The sequence below is a fragment of the Rhopalosiphum maidis genome, chromosome 2, assembly GCF_003676215.2.
Source record: "Rhopalosiphum maidis isolate BTI-1 chromosome 2, ASM367621v3, whole genome shotgun sequence".
Taxonomy (NCBI): domain Eukaryota; kingdom Metazoa; phylum Arthropoda; class Insecta; order Hemiptera; family Aphididae; genus Rhopalosiphum; species Rhopalosiphum maidis.
In genome coordinates, this window is record NC_040878.1 from 87,770,405 (window position 1) to 87,794,744 (window position 24,340).

A 24,340-nucleotide genomic window follows, 5' to 3' on the forward strand; every position below is an offset into this window, starting at 1 on the left:
TTTTTTTGTAAATTTACGGTAAAATTTGGCATAGTGTTAAATATATTTAATTTGTTATAACTAATATACATAAATTAATTGTTGACATCAAACCTGTAGTTATCTTGATTTTAGTTCTGAATTGACTATGACGGTGATACATTTCTGGTTGATATATTCATGTCTAATTTTAGGTAAGTGATGTCAATATTAACAATATAATAGCGATAAAAAATAATATCGTGTTATGATGATGTTTTATGATATTAAACATTACAATTTACTATTAAATTACATATTTATAATAACTATGAGTTCTGATTACAAAAATTATTTGTATAAATGTAGTTTCATAAACAGTTATATTTCGTGTAGTTCTACTGAGCTGTTACCTTTTGTGTATATATAAATTAATTATTCAAATAGTACTGTATATTTTAGTGTTGTATGCAATTTTGTTATTATGATAATGCATAGTATAATGCGATATTGTATAAAATAAAAAATATATGTGAAAAGTATTATATAATATTAATGTTGATTATTTGTATGTATAATAATATTAATCCAATAAACATTATTATTGCATTTAATTTTCAAACATTTAATTTATTATAGTTTATTATTTCAGGAACTGGAATTTTGTGTGACCATAAACTTGAAAGACGACAAGCTAGTACAAGATGCTCAAAGTAAGTTATTTATTGTTATTCAAATTAACACCATTTTTTCTAAATGTCGAAAAGGAGGTTGTTCCTATAGCTCTAAGGTTCATAATAAGCCTCGTTGTTCAATATATCCACTACATACATTCATTAGGTATACTTAATATTAAATCTCATCACGTTTTTCATTTAGTGATTATAAAGAACTAACATCCATTATATTTTCTTTTTTATTGTGTGAAAAAAAATAATGCTCATTAAATCATCAACATTTTGTTCACCGAGTATTTTCAAAGATACAAGAAATATACAAATGTATAATAATTGCACATATTATTTATGTTACATTAGACCAACTTTACTATTCAATATTGCTGTTATGTAAATTGCAGCTACTATTACTATCCGATCATCTTTAACCCGTCATTGGTGTCCCTATGAGAATTTCGCTCACACAATTGCCATTTTAAGAACTTTTGGTTTAAATATTATTAGATTTTGACAATATTATATTTATGTTTTCTTGAGTTATTTACTAAAATGATTACGGAAAAATAAAAAAAGTTATAAATAAACTGATAAAGTTATTGAAGCCCAATGTAGCCGTATACGGAATAATACCCTGTAGTTAGTGCTCGCCCGTCACTGATCGCCTTACCGTATATTTTATAATTATACTGTTTTTATTTTCGTTTTTTTTTTTGTTATTTTATTAAAAAAAAAACATTATTTGTTTATGTAATATTCTGTTTCATGCACTTCAACAATATAATATATTGTAATTTGTAAATTATACACCTTAATAACATTAAATAATTTACAGGACTTTATTTATGTTACATTGGACCAACTTAGTTGGTTTAGTTTAGAGTTATTTATTAAAATGATTACGGAAAAATATAAAAAGTTATAAATAAACTGATAAAGTTATTGAAGCCCAATGTAGCCGTATACGGAATAATACCCTGTAGTTAGTGCTCGCCCGTCACTGATCGCCTTACCGTATATTTTATAATTATACTGTTTTTATTTTCGTTTTTTTTTTTTTGTTATTTTATTTAAAAAAAACATTATTTGCTTATGAAATATGCTGTTCCATATGCAAACTTAAACTATAAAATAAATTGTATATTGTAATTGAAGACCTAAATAATATTAAACAAATTACAGGACTTCCAAAAATACTTTTAGTTGTTCCGATGGACAGTGTATTGTATGGTCATCAGTTTGTGATGGCCGAGAAGATTGCTCAGATGGTTCAGATGAAAATAAAGAAATGTGTAATCGATACGAGTACGGAACAAGTAAAATAGGTATATAAAAATATTTTTATGCCAATTAATATTTTATTATTAGGATGTATTCCGTCATATTCTATTTTATATTTTTTGAACATAAAAGTCTATAATTTGTATATTTAATTTTAGTTTTTATTTTTAATCTTCTTAACTATTACTAAATTTCAATAATTTTTTTTATACTATAAAATTTAAGCTTAAGAATGAACAATATAGTCCAGGAAGTTATAATCGCGTAAGTTTGTCTCTTTTAGTAGCACGAATGCATATTTTAGGACCATTTAGTATGATTTTCCTACATTTCTTTAAAAACATAACTATTAAATACAAAAACGAGTGTATAGTTACTAAATTAATATAATATACTATTTATATTTGTACTTATAACATAGTAAATTAACTAATCGTAAATTAAGTAAAAATGTAAAAAGTGTGTGTTTCTATAAATTGTAATACCTATTCAATCAGGTATACCAGAGATTATAAAAATATCTTCTACAAGACTTAATTACTGTGTATTTTATATCGAAAAATATGTTTATCAAATAATATGGATTCTCCCATGACTACGAGCATTTTAAAAACATGACCGCAACTCAGATATAATTACCTACAAATGGCGTAACCTATTATAATATTAACTATAAGTTGTAGACCACATCTAGTACGCAGCAAAATTAATATACTTAGAAGATTAGATTAGGTATAATCTTTTGATATACATTTTTAAACCTTCGACATACCTTTAATTTGTTAAAATTTTAATTTATAAATGTTTTATACATTTATTAATTATTACCAACTAAAATATAACTAAATATTATATTAGAATGCGGTAGAGTATATAACACTAGCAATTCAGTATCGAGCACCAATGATATGAAAAAACTTATTGGAAGAGCACCATGGACTGTTGGAATATATGTGAAAGATATGGAGATGTCCCATTATATTTATGTATGTGCAGGATCAATTATTGGTCCAAAACAAATAGTATCTGGTAAAATCTTTGCACAATGTATTTGCTAAGAAATTAAAATTAATTCAATAACATTTTTAGTTGCTCAATGTCTTTGGGATTCAGACTATATGTCTGCAAAAATATCAATAAAAAATAATTTCAAAGTTGCTATTGGAAAATACCTGAAAAGTTACTATACACATTTTGAAACTGTTGATAATGAATTTACTCAAATAATGGATGTAAGTTATTAATTTTATATTAGTTTGAAATATAATTACAACTTTTTACAGGTTGAAAGTGTTTACGCACATGAAAATTTCTATGATACAAATAAACAAGTTATTTATGATATAGCTGTTGTTGTGTTATCAAAAAAAATTACTTTTAGTGATTATGTGACACCTGTTTGTATTGATTGGAGTGGTAAATACACAGTAAGGAATGGATCTAAAGGACAAGTTAGTTTAAAGTATTATTAATTAAATATTAAAATTGTGATGTAATAACAATTAGTTGTGTAATTTATCGTTATTGGCCCTTGTAAATTTCAATGTTAAACTAAATCCGATGATTATTAATATTAAAAACTGTATCCAATCGTATTTTCTTTACCTAATAATTGACGCCCAGTGCCAACACGTATAAATAAGTAGTTAATGTTATACTTTATTATTATTAATGCAAATTGTATATACTTCAACAGATTATTACTTGGAAGTTTGGGGAAGAATCTTCTTTATCAGAAACATCGTTGTCATATATTGACAGTAAATCTTGTCAAAAAACATATGGATTCGGGCCAACGAAAAAGATGTATTATTTAGCTGATGATAAGTTTTGTGGAAGTTCTGAAATGGGTATTTTATATTTAATTGTCCATAATTACCTTTAAATCTATATATTTTTTAATTTACTTACCCTAAGTTTATTATAAATAATTTATTTAAGACAAAAAACTTTTCAAATGGTTATCACATTGTATATGACCATCACAAGTTAGGAAATACATATTTTTTATTGTTCGTTAATCAATGTTGATAATAAAATAATAAATAGTATCATAGATAAATAGTATCATTAAATTATTTATTTATATGTCTTAGAATATAATTAATCAAGTTTTACTACGCTATTTTAATTAGTAAGTAGATACTCATGAACATATATTGATACTCTATAGATCTTGATTAAACTGTATACAAATATAATTATCCTTATATGATCATACATAAATATTATAATATCAATAAAAACAGTTAAATATTTCTTAGAAATATATTAATTCTTCGATAAACTACTATTACCACAGTATTATAATCATATAAGTTCATCTTTTTCGGTATGATCGGTTAGTTAATACTCATTTCACTGGCATGAGTATTTACATATTATATCATATTTAATTCCTGGTAGAAGTTGTAGCTAATTATCACTTTATTTAGCAAAATTTTCAATGAGTTTTTCAACATTGGACAAGTGGTGCATTTGCACAGATATTAAATTTTAATATCGATGATAAAAGCTAATATTTCAAAAAAAAAAAAAAAAATCAATGATTCACGTTTTTATGGGTTATTATTTCAGACATTAGTTATACTTATATTTTATGATACAAATACCTCCAGGATCCTCTCAACAAACACCATAATGAATCTATGAGAATTAGAAAATACTCCACTAATAGTAAGACCAATCAGTAACAATATTTTGAAACTTTATACAATAAATCCGAAGAAAACATATAGTATACAGATGCTCAAAAAACCAAACGGTAATATGAGCTTCGGTAAATAGGAATAATAGAAAAGTATAAAACTTACACAATATATAAATTATACCTTTCCTTTTCACATAATACGACAGAATATTAATTTAATACAATTTCGTCAACGTGTTAAAGAATTATGCAACGCTTATACGAAGAACATACTATAGGTAGTGAGGTATTCCAGCTAGGGCATACAAAGTGTAAAATTGTTGATAAAATTAAGACAATAAATATGCAATAATATTACTAAATTATATAATTTTTCAGTATGCTTTTATTATGTAGTATAACATTTTTTCATTAAAAGATTATAAATGATTATAAATTTAAATTTATTAGCGAAATTTTCTGCACCAAAATAGATAAATATTACATTTTAGGAGATTTTTTATGGAGATAGGTAGGGGCAAAAAACTGTTGCCTCGAGGCGTAATATTGTTAAAACAAAGCTCTGTTCATTAGATAATTGTGTAATGTATGGGTACCATGACTTACAACAACAGTCATTAGACAAATGTTTAATATGTAACTTATAAAAAAATTATTTTTTGTTTCAGGACAAATCGTTCAAATATTTTACTTCGGCGCAGGACTTACCTTTGCACACTCTAATAATTCTCATTTTTTAACTGGAGCAGGACTTTACAGCACAGACATAGAAAATGAAAATAGAACAGTCGTAGATTTTACAGATATTAAATACCATATTAATTGGATTCGTAACATATATATTAAATATTTAGACCATGTTCGTATATCAAGTTCTAGCTACTTATACATTTTTACTATATTATTGTTATATTTATGTATAGTTTTGATTAAAAAAAAAATATTTTATAATTGAATAAAATTATTTCATTCTAATTATTAACATTCAAAACTTTTATAGGATATACCTTTTTGCATTTTACCAGCTGTCGACGGAGTTATATATTCTTATGAAGGTTCAAATGAAATTTTAGCTCATGGAACATTAATTAATCAGTATCGTACCGTAATTGAGAACTGTGATGTTGGATATTATAAAGCTTACCCCAGAGGTTTAAGAGTATGTCAGGGAAATGGGAAATGGTCTTCGACTTTCGAGAAATTGTGTATTAGTAAGTTATGTATTGCAATTTGTATACTATAATTATCACATATTCAAATATTTTTTGTCCGTATGTTTGGTAATGTTTGATTATAATTTTTTATGCTTTTAGAAATGTGTCCGCCTCTTTTATCCGATAGTTTAGATATTAAATGTACTCTTAATGGTAAGTTTACAAATTGTTCAAATCCTTCGACTCCCGAAACAATAGCCGTGCCATCGTGTAAACCAACCCATACATTACCAAATGGACAAGAAGAGACTCCAATTGAATTGATTTGTCAGTCTGATGGAATGTGGGATAATCAGCTATATAAATGCAATCCACGTAATTATGATTATATCACGAGACAAATGTTTTTATTTAATATAATTTATTTTACTAAGCTATATCTTTATACGAATTCCATTGTTTATTTTATAATTTTAAATTTGAAGGTAGACAATTAATCGCACTATTCAATAAACGTATTTATCATTATAATCTATAAAATATTTAAATATTAATTTAGATTGTGGCAGAGTATATACTAATGGGAAGATATTGATCGCCAATGGTAAGAAAGCACAATTTGGAACAGCACCTTGGAACGTTGGGATATATCGATTAAATAAAGCGAATTCAAATTATGATTTGATATGTGGGGGAACAATAATTTCTTCAAATTTAGTCGTTACTGGTAAAAAACCGAATTGTGTATTTGCATAGGAACGAATATTAATTAAATATATCTTTTAGCGGCTCATTGTTTTTGGTACAAAGGAATATTATCTAAAAAAATATCAATAAACGATGATTCATATAAAGTTGCCGTTGGAAAATATGATAGAAATTTCACAGTAGTTGACAATGACTTTACACGAATAATGAATGTAAGTTTCATTGATCTAAAAGTAGACATTTATAATAGTACTAAAATATAAATTTAACCAATTTTATAGGTGGGCGTTATTTATTTACATGATCTTTTCACTGGAAATCAAGATTACTATGCTTATGATATAGCTGTAATGGTGTTATCGAACATAGTTTCTTTTAGTAATGTTGTTGCGCCTATTTGCATCGATTGGACTGGTAAATACAATGTGTCAAACGGAGTGGAAGGAAAGGTAAATTTCGTGTTCTTTAATGATAGATTATAAAATACGATATTTGAAAATATATTAAAACTTTAAAAGTGTTAGGATATGTTATGAATAAATTTATAAATGGGTTTATCCTCTGAAATTTACTAATTTTGAAAAACGAATAATTATCAAGTAATCGGGTATTTTGCTTAACAATTTATTTTTCTTCCTTATACTTTAAAAATAATTATACAAATTCTAATTGTCAATTCGTATGTAAAGCAAAGACCATTAAATACTTTGCTTTATGATTTTTAATGTTCATAATTGGCAAGAAAAAATTTGAAAAATAATCTCTACATAGAAATCTTAAATCACTTTAAACCGTATTTTATTTGCATATCAATTCGGATATTAATATTTTAAGTATTCACTCCTACAAAATCAAGATTGATGTAATTAATTATAAGATAATATAACAATAATAATAATAACATTATAAAATTAATAAATCTTTTTAATACTTTTACAGATTGTAGGCTGGGGAAATACGGAAAAGGGTACATTAAGTCCCGTTTTATTAGAGACTTCTTTACCATACCTTGACCATGATTCTTGTCGAGCTATGTATACAAATGGATTTCATATATTTGTTACTCTTGATAAGTTTTGTGCTGGATCTGCGTCGGGTAACAAAATATTTAATTATCACTACAATGAAATCATTGTATTTTTGTTCTGCACACTTACTTTGTATGATTAGTTGTATTAAACATTAAATTATTTAATTTAATTTACCTAACTAAATTAAGGTATGGAATAGCACTGTTTATTGTAAATAATTACATTTTTGCATTTAATATAAGGATGTTTCTACTTTTTGATTTATCAATCATTAATTAGGTGTAAATGACTTTAAAGTATATAAAAATTTTCAAAATTAACTTTTTAAGAATGTAAGAAATTGGATTTTGTTATTTTTATTAGTAAAAAGAAAAAAACTAAAAAAACTCATACAATTCTTTGGCATGTGTCACTTTTAAAAAATCCTAAAAATAAATAATTAATAACGTTGAGGATGAAGAGAAGGTGTGAGGACTTGGTTAAATGAGAGATTCATTAAAGATTATTTCTGATCTTAATATATAATTTGAATTATAAATAAAGTATACAATTGAGTTATGGTTGAATATCATTGAGTTATCAGCTAAATATTTTGTTTTCACAATTTTCATTGAATGATTATGTTAACAATCATCTCTTCCATATTTTAGAAGGTATATGTGCTACATCACATATTCTTATAATGTGGTGCTTGTACATTGTTAGGTATAAACAATGTAAATCTGCATTATATTAATTACTCAATAACATTCAAACGATTAATTTATGACTTATATTACATAAAGTATCTTTAGTTCCAGGACAAGACATGGGCGAGGGAGATAGCGGTTCAGGCTTAACATTTTTACATTCAAAGTCTTATTATTTAACCGGTGTTTTGAGTCTTAAGCAACCATCCTCTAACAACTCAATCGCACTTTTTACAGATTTTAAGCACCATATTCAGTGGATTCGTCGACTGTATCAAAAACATAACTAAGTCCAATAAGATTTTGGTAATAACATATAAGTAATTTTTTTTAATTATATTAAATAATGATTTTGTTGTGTACTGCTTTGCCGACGAACATAATATTTTTTTTCAATTTATTAAGGTGACAGTTTACTGTTTTTACATATCTCATTATACAATAATATTAATTTTTGAATTATACATTTAATGTATAAGATTAAAATTGTTGAACACATATTTTTTACAAAATGTTGTTTATATTAAGATTGTTATCAAAATTAAAAAAAAAAAAATCTACAAATTTGTGAATCATTGTGTAATTGTCTGTAAACATTTATGTTTATACATTTGTACAAATTTGATATTGATAAGATAAGGTTATAAGAATACATAATTATTATATTTATTAACAGTTGTTACAAAATATTTAGAGACAATATTTTATGCTGGATAATCTGTGTAAGATTATATAAAAAAATATCTACAAATTAACGGTGACGTATTTTCTTGTTTTTTTGTTATATTTTGTAAAACAATAATATTTTCAAGATAACTTAATCTTATTTATATCTGAATGTATTATTTTAAATAATTATAATATATACGTCAAAAAACGAAATTACATCAGACTGTTTATGAATATGCACTCTTTGTGTTTGGATTATTCGTCAAGTGTTTTACACGAACACGTACACTCTTCAATCACTGGGTATGGATGTACATCATGGTTCCGTTCATCTGATTTTTTCAAAATCAAATAATAGTCTATACGATGACGAATAATTTAGTATACAATCGTTTAAAGTCATGTATATAAAAAGTGTTAATTTAAATCTTTTATGATAATATTGCAATATTTTGTATATCAGAAGTATTCTTTACAAGAAATAATCCCGAAAACTGTAACAAGGCTGTTACTTATGTACGACATTTAATATTATTATTTATTAATAAAACATAAACGCGAACGCATAACCAAAAATGACAATTTAATATACATTTGTAACGTGCCCTTTTCAACGGTACTACTGGATACGTGGCACATGCGTTCACAATAGTAAAGTTATGTTTATACTAACGAGGTGTCGAGGACTCGACCTCGATGTGTAATATTAACCCGATGTGCCCGTGAGTGTGGATGTTATTTCGGGATTAAACCTAAGAAAAGTATAACTTAACTTCCAGTTATCTAAAGTTAATTATAAAATAACAGTATAGAGCGTAACTACTTGATTTAGAAAAATGACTAGGTAGTAGGTTATTTCAGTGGACATTTTGTACATTTATTGTACACTACATACACTACAGTCACATCATTTATTATATAAATTTAATTAACTGTACAATGCATAATGCTTTGCCAGCGATTAACAATATATTAAGATTGTTAAAATAAAAATATAGTCAATTTAATTTTTACATTGTAATTTAAAGTTGAATTCTGTTCAATAATAGAGCCTTATCAAAATAGTGTTGAAATGGTGAATAATCTATATAGATAAATATATTACGTACTTAATTAATATTATTTTATTTTAATTTATATACCTAATTGAATGATATGAATAAAGGAATCGCAGTTTTTTATTAATATACAACACTTCAAACAATAAGCCAGTATTTTTACTAATACATTTTTTTTTTTATGAAGACTATTGGTAATTTGAACTGCAGATAATATAATATTATGTATAATTAATATAATGAACGTGGATCGCAAGACAACTTGCAAGTCATCGTTGTGGACCCAAGTTAAATAGTTTTTCCACTTATAGATAAAAAATGTCTTTTATAAACGCCCACACACATCATTCAATTACGTGACTATTAGTGATTTAGTATAAATTGGCAGAATAATTTTGTCAAATAAAAATTTAACAGACAAAAGAAATATGCGTTTGCATTACTATTGTTTCTAACGTCTATGTATATACATTAAGCATGTAGATTTTCTTTTTGTTTATAACCGTTTAATATTATATTATGGAATAGACAGCATGGAACATCGGAATACAAATGTATTATATGTTGGTGTATCAATTATAAATATTGTAAATAAATTGTCCATTTAATAATCGAAACAATTAAATATTATATTATAAATATGCGGATTATATTTATTTAATATAATAAAAATTATTTACGCATTTCAGGAACTGGCATTTTGTGTGATCTAAAACTTGAAAGACAACCATTTGTATCAAGATGTTCACAGTAATTTGGCGGCACTCTATTCGGATAAAATAAACCCTTTATAATGGATTACTTACGATCAACAGAAGATATTTTTACAGACGTAAAATCTATCAATTGTAGAATATGCAACAATGCAACATTTGTGCAACTATAAAGAAATATGCAATAAATAAGCAATTTCGTTCAAATATGCATAAAAAAAAACTAACCATAGAATCTACACATCACGAAACGTCGACATTTATAAATTATAATCAAAATTATTCTAGGTGTATTATAGGAGAATAATATGCATTTGCATATAAATCCCGGCTTAATAATTACTAATTATACTATATGAAGTGTGAGTAGGCATAAGTGTATTTATCAGCAAATAGAAAAAAATTACAAATATTAAAACATTTATAAATCAAATAAAAATCGATTGAAGTAAATTTCGATTTACTTACGGTGTGTTATGAATAATTTTGCATTTTTGCGTTTTAATAACGAGAAGATATCCGTGTTTATAAGTTTAAATATAAAAAGGTTACCAAATTTTTCTCCTTTTTACTATTTTTTTTATGACTGTTGAATTCTGATTTATAAGTCCCAATATTATGGTAACAAAATAGAGTTAAGTAACTTTAAAACCTTTTTTTTCCAAAGTTAAGTTGATTACTTCTATTGACCAGCTACCCATTTATCCAAATAACCAAAATACACGTATTATAAAAAAAATTAAAAATATATTACCTATAGTTATAATTGGAACTAGATAAATTATTGAATTCTAGTTTACGCACTCACTCAAATATTCATAATAAATAACCAAATATCTAAATCGGTTGTCTGATGGCGGATTTAAAGAATTTTTTATATAAGTGGTAGTAGTAATGGATGTCTACAAATTTTCCGTCGCTCTAAGTTGAATACTTCAAATGATTTTTTGAAAACAATAATTTGTTTATTTAATTAATCAAGTTAGTTCTTTGTGTACAAAAGTGTGAAGCATGTAGATGCTGTGTACTCTATGGTTCTCATACTTCTGAATAATAAGCTGTGTTGAGGGATTCAATATGTGTTGGTTTTTCCTCTTCTCTTAAAATCGAGGTTTATAAATTGATCACTCCCCCACTGTTGCGTACTAGGGAAATTATTGTTGTAGACTTGTGCCGTCGTCAGAGTCTGTGAAACGTGCATTACAGTAGAGGCTTACTATTATACATGTAGATAGGTCAAAGCCGGTTTAAACAACTTGTTATAATTCAGGTTATTTGTGATAAAAAATTTAGCAAGACTTCCAGTTTTAAAGTACTAGTGTTTTGTTCAGTGATGTTGTAACTGAATTTGTATTGACTACTCTTATGTCTTACGAAGTTAAAAATTAACTAGTTATATTCAGATATTGGCAGTGATTATTAAATATTATATTATATTTTATCTATAATTAAATGTTTGTTGATTTACGATAAAATATTGTTTAGTGTTTAGTGACGTTCATATGATATAACTTATGTATACTAAAATTTATTGTTAATAATAAAAAAAAATATTTTCCTTGATATTAGGTTTGGATTAGCTATGAAGGTGACGTTTTCCTGGTCGATATATTCGTGTTTAGTTTTCGGTAAGTTATGTCCACACAAACGATATAATAATATTCATATATAATATTAAATATAAAAACCTAAAATTCAAATCCCTATCTATTATATAAACTCTATAGTTATGAATTCAAAACCTAAATGTATCAGTATTTTTTCAAAAGTAGTAATTTGACATATTATAATTTATTATACTGAGCTGTTGTTTCTTTTTTGAAACATACTCTATCTTATTCATTTTCCTAGGTGCTGTTAATAGTTCAGAACTTTTAGTACTTTGAGAATTGTTTGTTTTACTATCAGGTAACTCATCAGCTTCTGTTTTTGAATTAGTTACTAGTTCATATAATTGTATCCAACTATTTAAATTGTCTTCACCCAGACAAAGTGTACATAAAAAAAAAAAAATGTCTGCAGACTTTTCTTTTTTCTGTACCCAAAGGTAATGAAATATTTTTGCTTTCCTTTTTTTAGTATCTTATTATTTTTTAATTTTCTTCTTCTTACAATTTCTCTTGTCTGCACTGGACCTCAAATAACCTTTTTTTCATCCCAATTCTTAAATGACTAGAACTGTTTGAATAAACGGTTTCTGTCCTCTTCAGAAAAAAGGCCACACATAAAAGTGTTTTTTGAACTTTTTCAGAATGTTTGCACCTAGGTTTTTATTTCTCGACCATCAATTACACACTTTTTAGTTAGCTTTCCATCAACTAATTTATAACCAATATAAGATATTCCAGTGACTATTTTTTGTAGTTTTTTAGAATTACGAGAAAATTGTTTCAAATTGTCATTAGTACCTTTCAATTGTATATTATTCAAATGAATATAAGGAATATTAGTTGGTTTAAATACACTACTGTCATTATTTATGACAATCTCATCAAAAGTGTCATGAAAAGCATTTTGTTTGATAACTCTATTCTCTTCATTTAAATTAACCTCTTTTAAAAACTATTACAATCATTGATAATGGTTTCTTCAAATACAATATCGAAATCGTTTATGTAAACATCATTTAGATTATCTTTGTTTAAATTTATATCTGGTCTAGTTTTATTAATAGCATTTAAATCAACTCCAACGTTATCCTCATTCACATACTAGTTTTCTAAATAGCTTTTATTACTATAATATTTTAATATTTCACTACTTACAGTAGCTTTTGTTGTGGATTTGGTTAATGACGAATAACTTTTTTTAGCTAAAGCTAACAATTTATGACTATTTGTCATGATCTAAAAAAAAAAATTACATCCACATTTAATACGTAAAAAATGAACTAAAGTAATATAAAATACATTTACCTTTAGATAAAAAAAAAAATGATAATTATTATGTGATAACTGTTAATACTCTCAAATGCATATTTCCAAACAAAATGTATAATATCTCTGAATGATAAAACCTCCTATGTGTTCACAAAAATATTCTTGGCATATGAAGGAGAATCAACATCTCAAAAAAATATGTAATGTGGTTATTTGCCGCAATATATTATGATTTTCATAGCATTCGATGGCGATTACTGATTAAACATTAAAAAGATTATAACTTTTCTATTTATGAGGGAAATATAATTAAATTGTGTAGGAATTAGGTAGATACCAGCCACCAAGACAATAATGGTGACAGTAAAAGTGAATACATGTTCATAGTTTTTAAAATGGAAATTTCCAACTTGGATACGTGAGATATATTATCTATTCATTATTAAAATCAATTTTCTAATTAAAAATTCTAAAAAAAAAAAAACAAAAATTCTTTGATTAGAATTAATAAATATTTACTGAAGAAACTCAAGTTCTATTTGATATTTTACTATTTTCAATTACCTTATGAATATTAATTAATTATTTATATTGTATTCTATATTTTGTATCGTTCTACTGAAATAAGTATTTATAATAATGCAATATTGTATTTAGACAATAATGTAAGTAGAAAGTAGCTTGTAAGATAAGTGAATCAACAATTTATTTTTTCCAAAATGTTTTTAGCACTACTTACTATTATTAACTTAAGTGACAAAACCACACTTCTTGTAAACAAGCGAATACACGAAAGACAATATTGTTTTGTAGACTACAAAACGAAAATTGTTGATTATTTTGTTGTATAATAATATTAATCCAATAAACATTATTTATGCATTTAATATTCAAGAATTTATTATTTCAGGAACTGGAATTTTGTGTGACCATAAACTTGAAAGACGACAAGCTGAACCATCTTGCTTAATGTAAGCAATTTTTGTGTAAATCAACTACATTTTATTGTAAATTACAAAAATATGGGTAGTTTGGTTCCTATAGCTCTATAGACATAACAGTTCTCGTCATATAATTATGTACAATCGTGACTTCCAAATTCTTTCTAAGTATTTTAATATTTAACTTATTGTTTTTTCAAGATTAAGAAGAACAAAGCCCCATTTTATTTTACTTTTCATTGTGTAAAAAATAACGTTGTGTTTTAAATCAATTATAAGTAGTCACGAATTGGATAACATATAATATTTCAATTAATCGTATTTGTAACAATTTTTTCATTTTTAAAGAAAATAAATATACAAATAAACAATAAAGCTACTGTTTATTTAAATTTTCATTAGTCATACTTAGTTAATATTGTTAATATGAAAATTGCAACTTCTATTAATATTCGATTATCTTAAAAAAAAATTAACTGTTTACAAATATTATTAAATAATCTTTAGAACCACAGAGGATACTTTTAGTTGTTCTGATGGAAACTGTATTATATGGTCGTCAGTTTGCGATGGTTGGGAAGATTGCTCAGATGGTTCAGACGAAAACAAAGAACTGTGTAATCGATATGAATACGAAATGAATACAACGTTAGGTATACAGCCATATTTTTATGACAATTAATATTATATAATAATAAATATGTATTCCATACAAATGTATTTTAAATTAAGTCAATACACTCAGTAAATTTTAATACAATTTTTAATCTTCTAAACTATTACAGCATTTCAATATTTTTGTTTATAATATAAATAATAAGATTTATAACGAACACCTTAGTCCGGAGATTCACAAAGTTTGTCTCTTTTAGTAGTACGAATGCATACATAAGAATCATTGTACATAATTCCTCTACATTTCCTTTTGAAAAATACGATCACGTACAACAATGAAAATATAGTTTCCAAATTAAAAAAATATAATATTTAATGTTCTGTTTAATTAACAATAGTAACATTAAAAAAAAAAAAAAAACGGTTAAAAAAATATATGCATACTTCTTTATATATATATATAACTGTAATAATGAATAAGCGTTCGCTAACTACTTGGTCAAACTGATTCCACGTCTAAGTTTAAAAGATCGTTTGATTTGAAGCAGCCAACGTGCGTACTATCAAAATGCGCGCTAGTTGGGTAAATGTCGGTTATTCCTATTTCCGCTTTCGCATACCGCACACTCTCTGATAGTTAAATGATTTCGCGTGTATATCATATAATGCTACCTATCATAGTATACATATATTATATTATTATATTTGTTGACCTCATTGTAAATTGGGTGAACTGTCCATTATTCAAAAATAAAACAATAAAAATACTTAAATATTCTAAAAAAATAAACATAAAATTCGGTAATATATTATATATTACCTAGGGTAATAAAATAATTTAACAACTAAAAAAGTTAGTTTGGCGACCAATTCACCGCAATCGCAAGAATACATACTTTAGAAACATTGCGCATAATTTCTCTACATCGCATTTAACAAAAAATACGATCACGTACACGGATGAAGGTATAGTGTATTATATTAATTTGATAACTAAAATATGCATACTTGTTTATATATAACTGTAGTATTGAATAAGCGCTCGCCAACTACTTGGTAGAACTGATTTCACGTATAATTTCAAAAGATCGTTTGATTTGAAGCAGCCAACGTGCGTACTACCAAAATGCGCGCTAGTAGGGTAAATGTCGGAGACTCCTACTTCCGTTTACAGCGCAGTCTCTGCGACCACCTGGGAATTTGGCCTGGTGGGTGATACACCAGTTGTCCCAGTGTCAGCCGTATTTCCGGCATGTCACATTGTCGTGTCACAAACCAGCCAGTCAGAGACTGAAATTCCTTTTTTTGCAATTAACCACGGTGTTAATGGCGTAACATGGCATATCGATGATAATATATTATACGAACGGTATTATGGTTCGGAGGAAAACTCAGAACCAGCGTCTTGGATTTTAAGTCCGTAATCAAACTTACATAATATGTGAGCGTGAGTTGTACTCGCTGAAGAATATCATTGATACTGTATTCGGTGGATTCTTGGCTGGTTCAAGAGGTTTCTGGAGTACGTAGGTATAGTTCAACTAGCCGACCGTGGCCTGTAATCAATGGTAAAAATGTAGTCAATTGATCTTTCCAATGGGTTTCGGTCGTCACAAACACACTTGTTGATCAGCTCCAAAAGATGGTGCATAGTTTTAATCCAATAGGCCCTAAACTCGGGAGAACTCATATATGTATATTATTTATTTTAATACTTGTATTGTTGGTAAATGGTAAAAAATTAATAACTATTATAAAATAATAATGAAAATAAAAATTATTAAACAAGATTAGTTATAACCATTTGATGTATATTTATAAACATTCAAAATTATGTTTTATCGTATAGATATTTAATTTACTTGGTTAATTATTATCATCTAAAATGTAATATGTGATTATATATTAGAATGCGGAAGATTAAATATCAATGGCATTCGGGATAGGAACGCACCTAAAGGGATAACACCTTGGAATGTTGGAATCTATAAAAAAATTCAACATAATTCATCCAATTTTGATTTTATATGCGGAGGAACAATTATTGGTCCAAAATTCATCGTCACAGGTAATATCGATGCAAAAAGTATTTAAAAAGAAAATAATATTAATTTAAATACATTTTTAGTTGCTAAATGTCTTTATAAATCAGAAAATGTAAATGTTAAAAGATTAACAGACTATAATAGCGATAAATTCAAAGTTTCGATTGGAAAATACGTTGAAAACCTTTCACAAGCTGATAATAAATCTATTCAAAATGTAATTAGTAAGAGTTATTAATTTTATCATAGCTGTGAAATATTATGAAAACAATTTTATAGGTGGACATTATTTATTTAAACGACGATTTTCATATATCTGATGATTTATTTTACAATGATATTGCTATTATTGTATTAACGGACAGAATTACTTTTAGTAATGTTGTGACACCTATTTGTATCGATTGGTATGATAAATACAATGTATTGAATGGAGATCAAGGCAAGGTTAGATTTAAGTAATATTTAAATATTTAAATTATTATAAATTAAAATTAGTTTTTGTATACAGTCACTATTCGCCGTTGTTAATTTCTATACAAAGCTAAATTCGATGATTTCTAATATTAAAATCTTTAACATTGTCATGTTTTTATTTAACAAATTACACTGAATTCCAATAAATACGAAAAATTTTATAATTTTATACTTTATCATAGTTAATGTAATTGTTATATACTTTAACAGATTGTTTCTTGGACACTAAAGAGAGATTCAGGAATTTCCTCATCAGAATCGTCTTTAACATATATCGACAATGATTCTTGTCGAAACACATACGGATTAAAATATATGACTGATGATAAATTTTGTGGAAGTTCTGCAATAGGTAACAACAATTTAATTGTTAATAGTTACAATGAAATCTATAATAGAATTTGAACCGAGTCAGGAATGTATTGATTTTACAATGATGTATGTTTTTTTTTTTTGTGCCTCTCATTATGTTTTGAAGTAGAAATAATGCTTTGATTTTTTACTTCAGCCTCTCCTTTAAAAGAATAATTCATCTAGTTAGTATTTTTGTGGGGAAGGGGGTCAAAAGTGAAAAATTTCCAGTAGTTTTCAAAAGCGATACTAACAACCTTACAAAAGTAACGGAAAAACGGCAATTTTTATAAGTAGTAAAAAATAATCAAAAATTTGTTAATCACAATTTTTGTTTAAAAATATTTAAAGTTCAAATGTTTACGATATATGACAAAATAATGAATTTTTTTATGTTTTATTAAATAGTGATAACACTGCATATGACTATTACAACCTTGGAAATACTTTATTCTGTTTTTTTATTCCTATATTTATAATAGGTATTCGTGAGTGGTATTATTAAATAAATATCTTATATACTTTATAATAGATTCAAATTTTTCTATGTTATCTAAATTAATTAATGTAACCTAATTTACTGTCTACATAAACTTCTACATATTATGTAAATATCATCATACTTATACAAATAAAATTATTCTTATAAGATTATAATTAAATATTATAATTCCAATGAACACATTTTAAATATTTCTCAGCATTATGTTATTGATAGGAATTTCGCAGGTATTTGTTAACTATGTAGCTTACGAATACAAAATCTTTATTTCAGAGAAAAGAAAAGATTTGATAATGTATTTTGGAACAGGACTTACATTTGTACACTCTAATAACTCTCATTTTTTAACCGGAGTAGCAACTAGCGACGGAAAATCCAATAATAATACAATAGTATATTTGACAGATATTAAGTATCATATTAATTGGCTTCGTAAAAAGTATATCAAACATTTAAACCATGTTCGTATATCAGGTTCTACCTACTTATACAATATAACTATATGATATTGTAATATTTTTGTTTATTTATGATTTAAAAATAAAATATTTTTTAATGAATAAAAATTTGTTCATTCCAATTATTAACATTTGTGATTTTATAGGATATACCATATTGTCTGTTACCAGCCATTGAAGGAATTATATATTCTTATGAAGGATCAGATAACATTTTAGCTCCTGGAACATTAGTTAATAAGTATCGTACCGTTATTGAGAACTGTGATGTTGGATATTATAAAGCTTACCCAAGAAGTTTTAGAGTTTGTCAGGGAAACGGTAAATGGACCTTGACTTCCGAGAAATTGTGTTTTAGTAAGTAATGTACTGTAATTCTTATGTTATAAATATCATATATTTAAATAATTTATGTCCATATGTTTGGTTATATTTTATTATAATGATTCATACTTTTAGAAAGATGTCCACCTCTATTATCAGAGAGTTTAAATATTAAATGTACTCTAAACGGTAACTATGCTAATTGTTCAAATCCATCGACACCCGAAACAATAGCTGTACCATCGTGTAAACCAACACATACATTACCAAATGGACAAGAAGAGACCCCAATTGAATTAATTTGTCAGTCTAATGGAATGTGGAATAAACAACTATATAAATGCAATTCAAGTAACTACGCTTACCTAATTTACATATATTATACTAAGCTATAACTGTAAAAGAATTTTATATTTATTTTATATATTTTAATATTTAATATCGACAAACACTTGAAAGTGAATGTACTTTTTTTAGTCAAGCCATATGATACAAATGTATTAACCTTTAACATATGCCTTATCAAAATATATATAATTTACTTAATATGCTATAAAAAATTTATATATATTTTTTTAGAATGTGGAAGAGTATATACTAATGGCAAAATATCGATGACCAATGGTAAAAAATCTGTCGCTGGAACAGCACCTTGGAATGTTGGAATATACAAATTAAATAATGATACTTCCAAATATGACTTGATATGTGGAGGATCAATAATTGCTCCAAATTTAGTAGTTTCTGGTAAAAACTGAGGAATTAAAAATGGAATGAATTTTAATTAAATACAATTTTTAGCTGCTCATTGTTTTTGGTACCAAGAGTTGTTATCTAATAAAATACCAATAAACGACGATTCATATAAAGTTGCTGTTGGAAAATTTACTAGAAATTTCACAGTAGTTGACAATGAATATACTCGAATAATGAATGTACATTTTTAATTTGAAAGTTTTATCTTATGATATCAGTAATATATTTAGTAACAATTTTATAGATTGAAATTATTTACTTAAATGAACATTTCTCTGGAGCTCATGGTTATTACGCCAATGATATAGCTGTTATTGTGTTATCGAATAGAGTTGCTTTTAGTAATGTTGTTGCACCTATCTGTATTGATTGGAGTGGTAAATACAATATATTGAATGGAGTTGAAGGAAAGGTAAATTTTGTGTTTGATAATCATATATAAATTATACAATTTTTGAAAATACATTTATAACTAAGTATTCAAATATTGCAATCAAAAATTCTCTGTTTGTGCCTCGTAATATTAACAAATTTTATTAACGCTTACTTGACACATATCTTTTGTGTCAGTTTTCAAATTAAATTTTCGTCCACTTGAGTACTTGTATAACAGTATATAAAATTATTATTTAAATTTCAAAATCGCAGTCGAATTGTTTTTAATTTATAGTAATATTTTTAATATTGACCAAAAAATATTCTTAATCGATTTGTTAAGCTACTAAACTTTATTTTAATTGCATATACGAATTTTAAACATTCGCACATTTATACATACAAAAATAAGATTATTATAATTTATTATAAAATTATAGAACAATAACAATTATAATATAATTTTATATTTTAAATCCATTTCATACTTTTTCAGATTGTTGGCTGGGGAAAGACAGAAATGGGTACAGCAAGTCCATTTTTATTAGAATCTTCTTTACCATACCTTGACCAAAATTCTTGTCGAGATACGTATGATATGAATGGATTTGATATATTTGTTACTCTTGATAAGTTTTGTGCTGGATCAACGTCAGGTAATAAAATATTTAATTATCAGTGCCATGAATTATGCTTTTCTTTCAACTGCATTCTCTACTTATAGGCTTGCTTGTATTAAACACTAAATGTTAAATGTGTATTCGTATTTTAAATAAAACGTTTTTTAAATGTTATTTAGTCAAAATAATCACTTGTATGAATTAATATAAAGATATTACCTCACTTTTTTTTAACAATATTCATGATTCAATAGGTATTTATCATGAGCAATCCGAGTCTTCCCATTACTTTAGTAAATTATTAAAGCAGTATAAATCTATTAGCTACAAATTATTTTAATATTTCTACCAATTCTTTAATTTTGTAATCAATTTTATAAGTGTACTTATGTAATGCGGTTTAATTACTTACATTTATTGAATATTATCTATTTAGCTTTAATATTTTGCAAATCGTGAACGCGTAACAAATGGATTGTATTTTGTTATGTCTATACTCTAAATAATTTAAAGCTGATAATCCATGTATCATAAAGACTTGTTTATATTGTGAGTGTAGCTACTCCATAACTGAGTTATTTAGACTATTATAAGTTCCATTGAAGGATGAAATAATTAACATAATTTCTCATAAAAAAATTTATTCAGAAATTTAGTAGTTTATACAAATCGTTTTTTACTCTGAATTTACTCCAATTATCTCAAAAGACTTAAATACCTACATAATGAAAATATAATATAATATATTATAAAATATATTGACTTTCAAACATTTTTATACTCTTGACAGTCATAAGGTTTTTCGATAATATGGTTAATAGAAGATATAATTAATAAAAACAATTACTATTGTTTTATGATCGATAAATAGATTTTGTAAAAAGCCTATTGTTATTTCAAATAAACATTGAATTAGGTATCAACTTAAATTTTATATTATATTTTTACTGTGCTATATCTACGACCAATAAACATTGTATGAATAATTTTTGTTGTATAACTCAGATAGTAGTTTTTAATTTTAAATGAGTAGTGAATGAAGGGAATAATGCTACGTTGATGTAGTCTTAGCTTTATTATTCATAGTCAAACAAACTGCGTTTAATGGGTTTTATTAGGTTAAATAATCAAAATAGACGAATAAAATAATATTGTACATTCACTACACAACAAAAAAAAAAAAAATAAATATCTGCCATTTAATTATCTCAGATCATTGAATTTTAGAATACGGTAGTCGATAAAACTGTGTTTTTTAATTTGAAAATTTCTTATACATTTTTTCGGAGAGTCGATTAATTGAGTGAATTATTAAAGATTATTGTTGGACATTATTTATAATTAAAATTAAAAATATAGTATCAAAAAAAAAGTTATGGATGAATTTCGTCGAATTATCAACTAACAGTTGTGTTTTTCACTATTTGGATTAATTAGTTATGTTATACAATGTATTATTATTTTAAAATCATGTTTCAAATCATCTCTACCATATTTTGGATGGTATATAAACTGCCACATCACACACTCCTATAGTGTGGTGATTGTCAGTTATTAACAATGTAAATCCGAATTGTATCAACTACACAGAATACTCATTAACATTCAAATGCTAAATTTATTTCTTCTATATAAAATATTTTTAGTTTCAGGACAAGACGTGGACGAAGGAGATAGCGGTGCAGGCTTATCGTTTTTACACTCAAAGTCTCATTATTTAACGGGTGTATTGAGTCTTAAGGAAGCATCCTCAAATAACTCAATTGCACTTTTTACGGATATTAAGCACCATGTTCTATGGATTCGTCGACTGTATCAAAAACATAGCTAAGCCCAATAATATCATGGTAATTTCATACAAGTGCCTTTTTTTAAATTATATTTAATAACGATTTTGTAGTGTACTGCATTTCCGACGAACATAATATTTTTTTTTAAATTTATTAAGGCATACATTTTATGGAAAATATTGTTTTTACATATCTCATTATACAATAACATTAATTTTTGAATTATACATTTAATATATAAGATTAACACTGATGGACACACATTTTTTTTTACAAGATTTTTTTTATATTAGGATTGTTATCAAAATAAACAGAAAAAATATATACACATTTGCGAATCGTTGTGAAATTGTCTGTAAATATTTATGTTTATACATTTGTGCAAATTTGTTATTGATAAAATAAGATTATAAGAAAATATAATTATTATATTTATTAACAGTTATCACAAAATATGTAAAGCCAATAATATTTTTTGTTAGATAATGCGTTTAAATAATAAAAAAATATATCTATAATAATTAACAACGATGTATGTTCTTGCTGGTTTTGTTATACAATAATGTTATTAAGCTAAGTTAACATTATTTATATCTTGGGTCATTTATTATAATATATACATTCGAAATCGAAATTACATTAGATAGTTTATGAAAATTCACTCAATTTTTTTAGTGTATTCGCCAAGTTTTCTACACAAACACGTAAAGTCTCCGGTCACCGAATATGGTACTCGAATACACAGATATTTAACTTATCATTAGTTTTTTATTTTTCCTTTGGCAGTAGCACTCCTGTCCCTTACTCTATCCTACGTGCATTTTTTCTTTTCAGATATTTTTTTTTTTTTGTTTATTAACCTAAATTTCAAAAGGTACAATAGTGGATGATAAAATAATGATAAATAAAAAAAAAGATTTTTGACCATTGCGCAAATACTGTTTTTAATAATATTTTTTTTTGTTAAATATTAAATTTTCACTAAAATTCATAATCCCTTATTTTTTCCATAAACAGATGGTTTTATTAGATAATAAGAATAACCCCATTTAAAAAACCATTTTAACTTGAGTCAGATGAAAAAAAAATTAAAATCTTATTTTTAAAATAGAACGTTATCGCATAAAGAGTATTTTGAATTTATAATGTTATTCATTCTAAAAACGTAACAGAGGTTATTGTATTAGGTTATTTATAATTAAAGCCATAAAAAAAAATAGTTATTCAAGTATAAAACTATTTAAACCTAAACATAACAAAAATATTTTTTTAAATTAAACTTAGTGGGTTATTTTTAATTCAATTGAAAAAAAAAATGTTATGCCAGTCAGTCTTATAATATCATAAAGTATATTTTATGCTACGGTTTTTTGTTACCTAACCTAATCTAAACTAATTTTTTTTCATTAAACAAAAATAAAGATATGATAATAAAAAACAGGTTCACAGTACAAATGACAAAATCTAAAAAAGAAACAAAAATATCCTCGCTTATAGTAAAATTAATTATATATATAAACGTTTTGAAAATAGATTGGTTTATATAAAATAATTGTTTTTGTGAGATATTCTTTACTGATTGATATTCCCTTAACTGTGATTCGGGATATGGTTCACTTATT

At 25.5% G+C, this 24,340-nt stretch overlaps 2 protein-coding genes across 2 annotated transcripts; both read left to right on the plus strand.

Annotated features, from left to right (window-relative positions):
• On the plus strand, window positions 1-22,970 carry LOC113554183. Its single transcript, XM_026957916.1, is given in 22 exon segments — window positions 1-173; window positions 611-671; window positions 1,815-1,957; window positions 2,772-2,942; window positions 3,003-3,145; window positions 3,197-3,364; window positions 3,610-3,763; window positions 5,232-5,422; window positions 5,564-5,774; window positions 5,877-6,092; window positions 6,277-6,444; window positions 6,504-6,637; window positions 6,707-6,874; window positions 7,365-7,521; window positions 8,251-8,435; window positions 19,000-19,210; window positions 19,313-19,528; window positions 19,757-19,924; window positions 19,979-20,112; window positions 20,178-20,345; window positions 20,805-20,964; window positions 22,575-22,970. Coding segments are annotated over 22 exon segments (3,558 nt in total). The 5' UTR covers window positions 1-127; the 3' UTR covers window positions 22,760-22,970.
• LOC113554180 (G-protein coupled receptor GRL101-like) lies at window positions 11,963-18,803 on the plus strand. Its single transcript, XM_026957913.1, has 6 exons — window positions 11,963-12,213; window positions 14,375-14,435; window positions 14,913-15,058; window positions 16,930-17,088; window positions 17,753-17,894; window positions 18,669-18,803. Exons 1-5 carry the CDS (start codon window positions 12,168-12,170, stop codon window positions 17,824-17,826), a joined length of 486 nt encoding a protein of 161 aa, XP_026813714.1. The 5' UTR covers window positions 11,963-12,167; the 3' UTR covers window positions 17,827-17,894; window positions 18,669-18,803.
• Window positions 22,971-24,340: the final 1,370 nt, after the last annotated feature.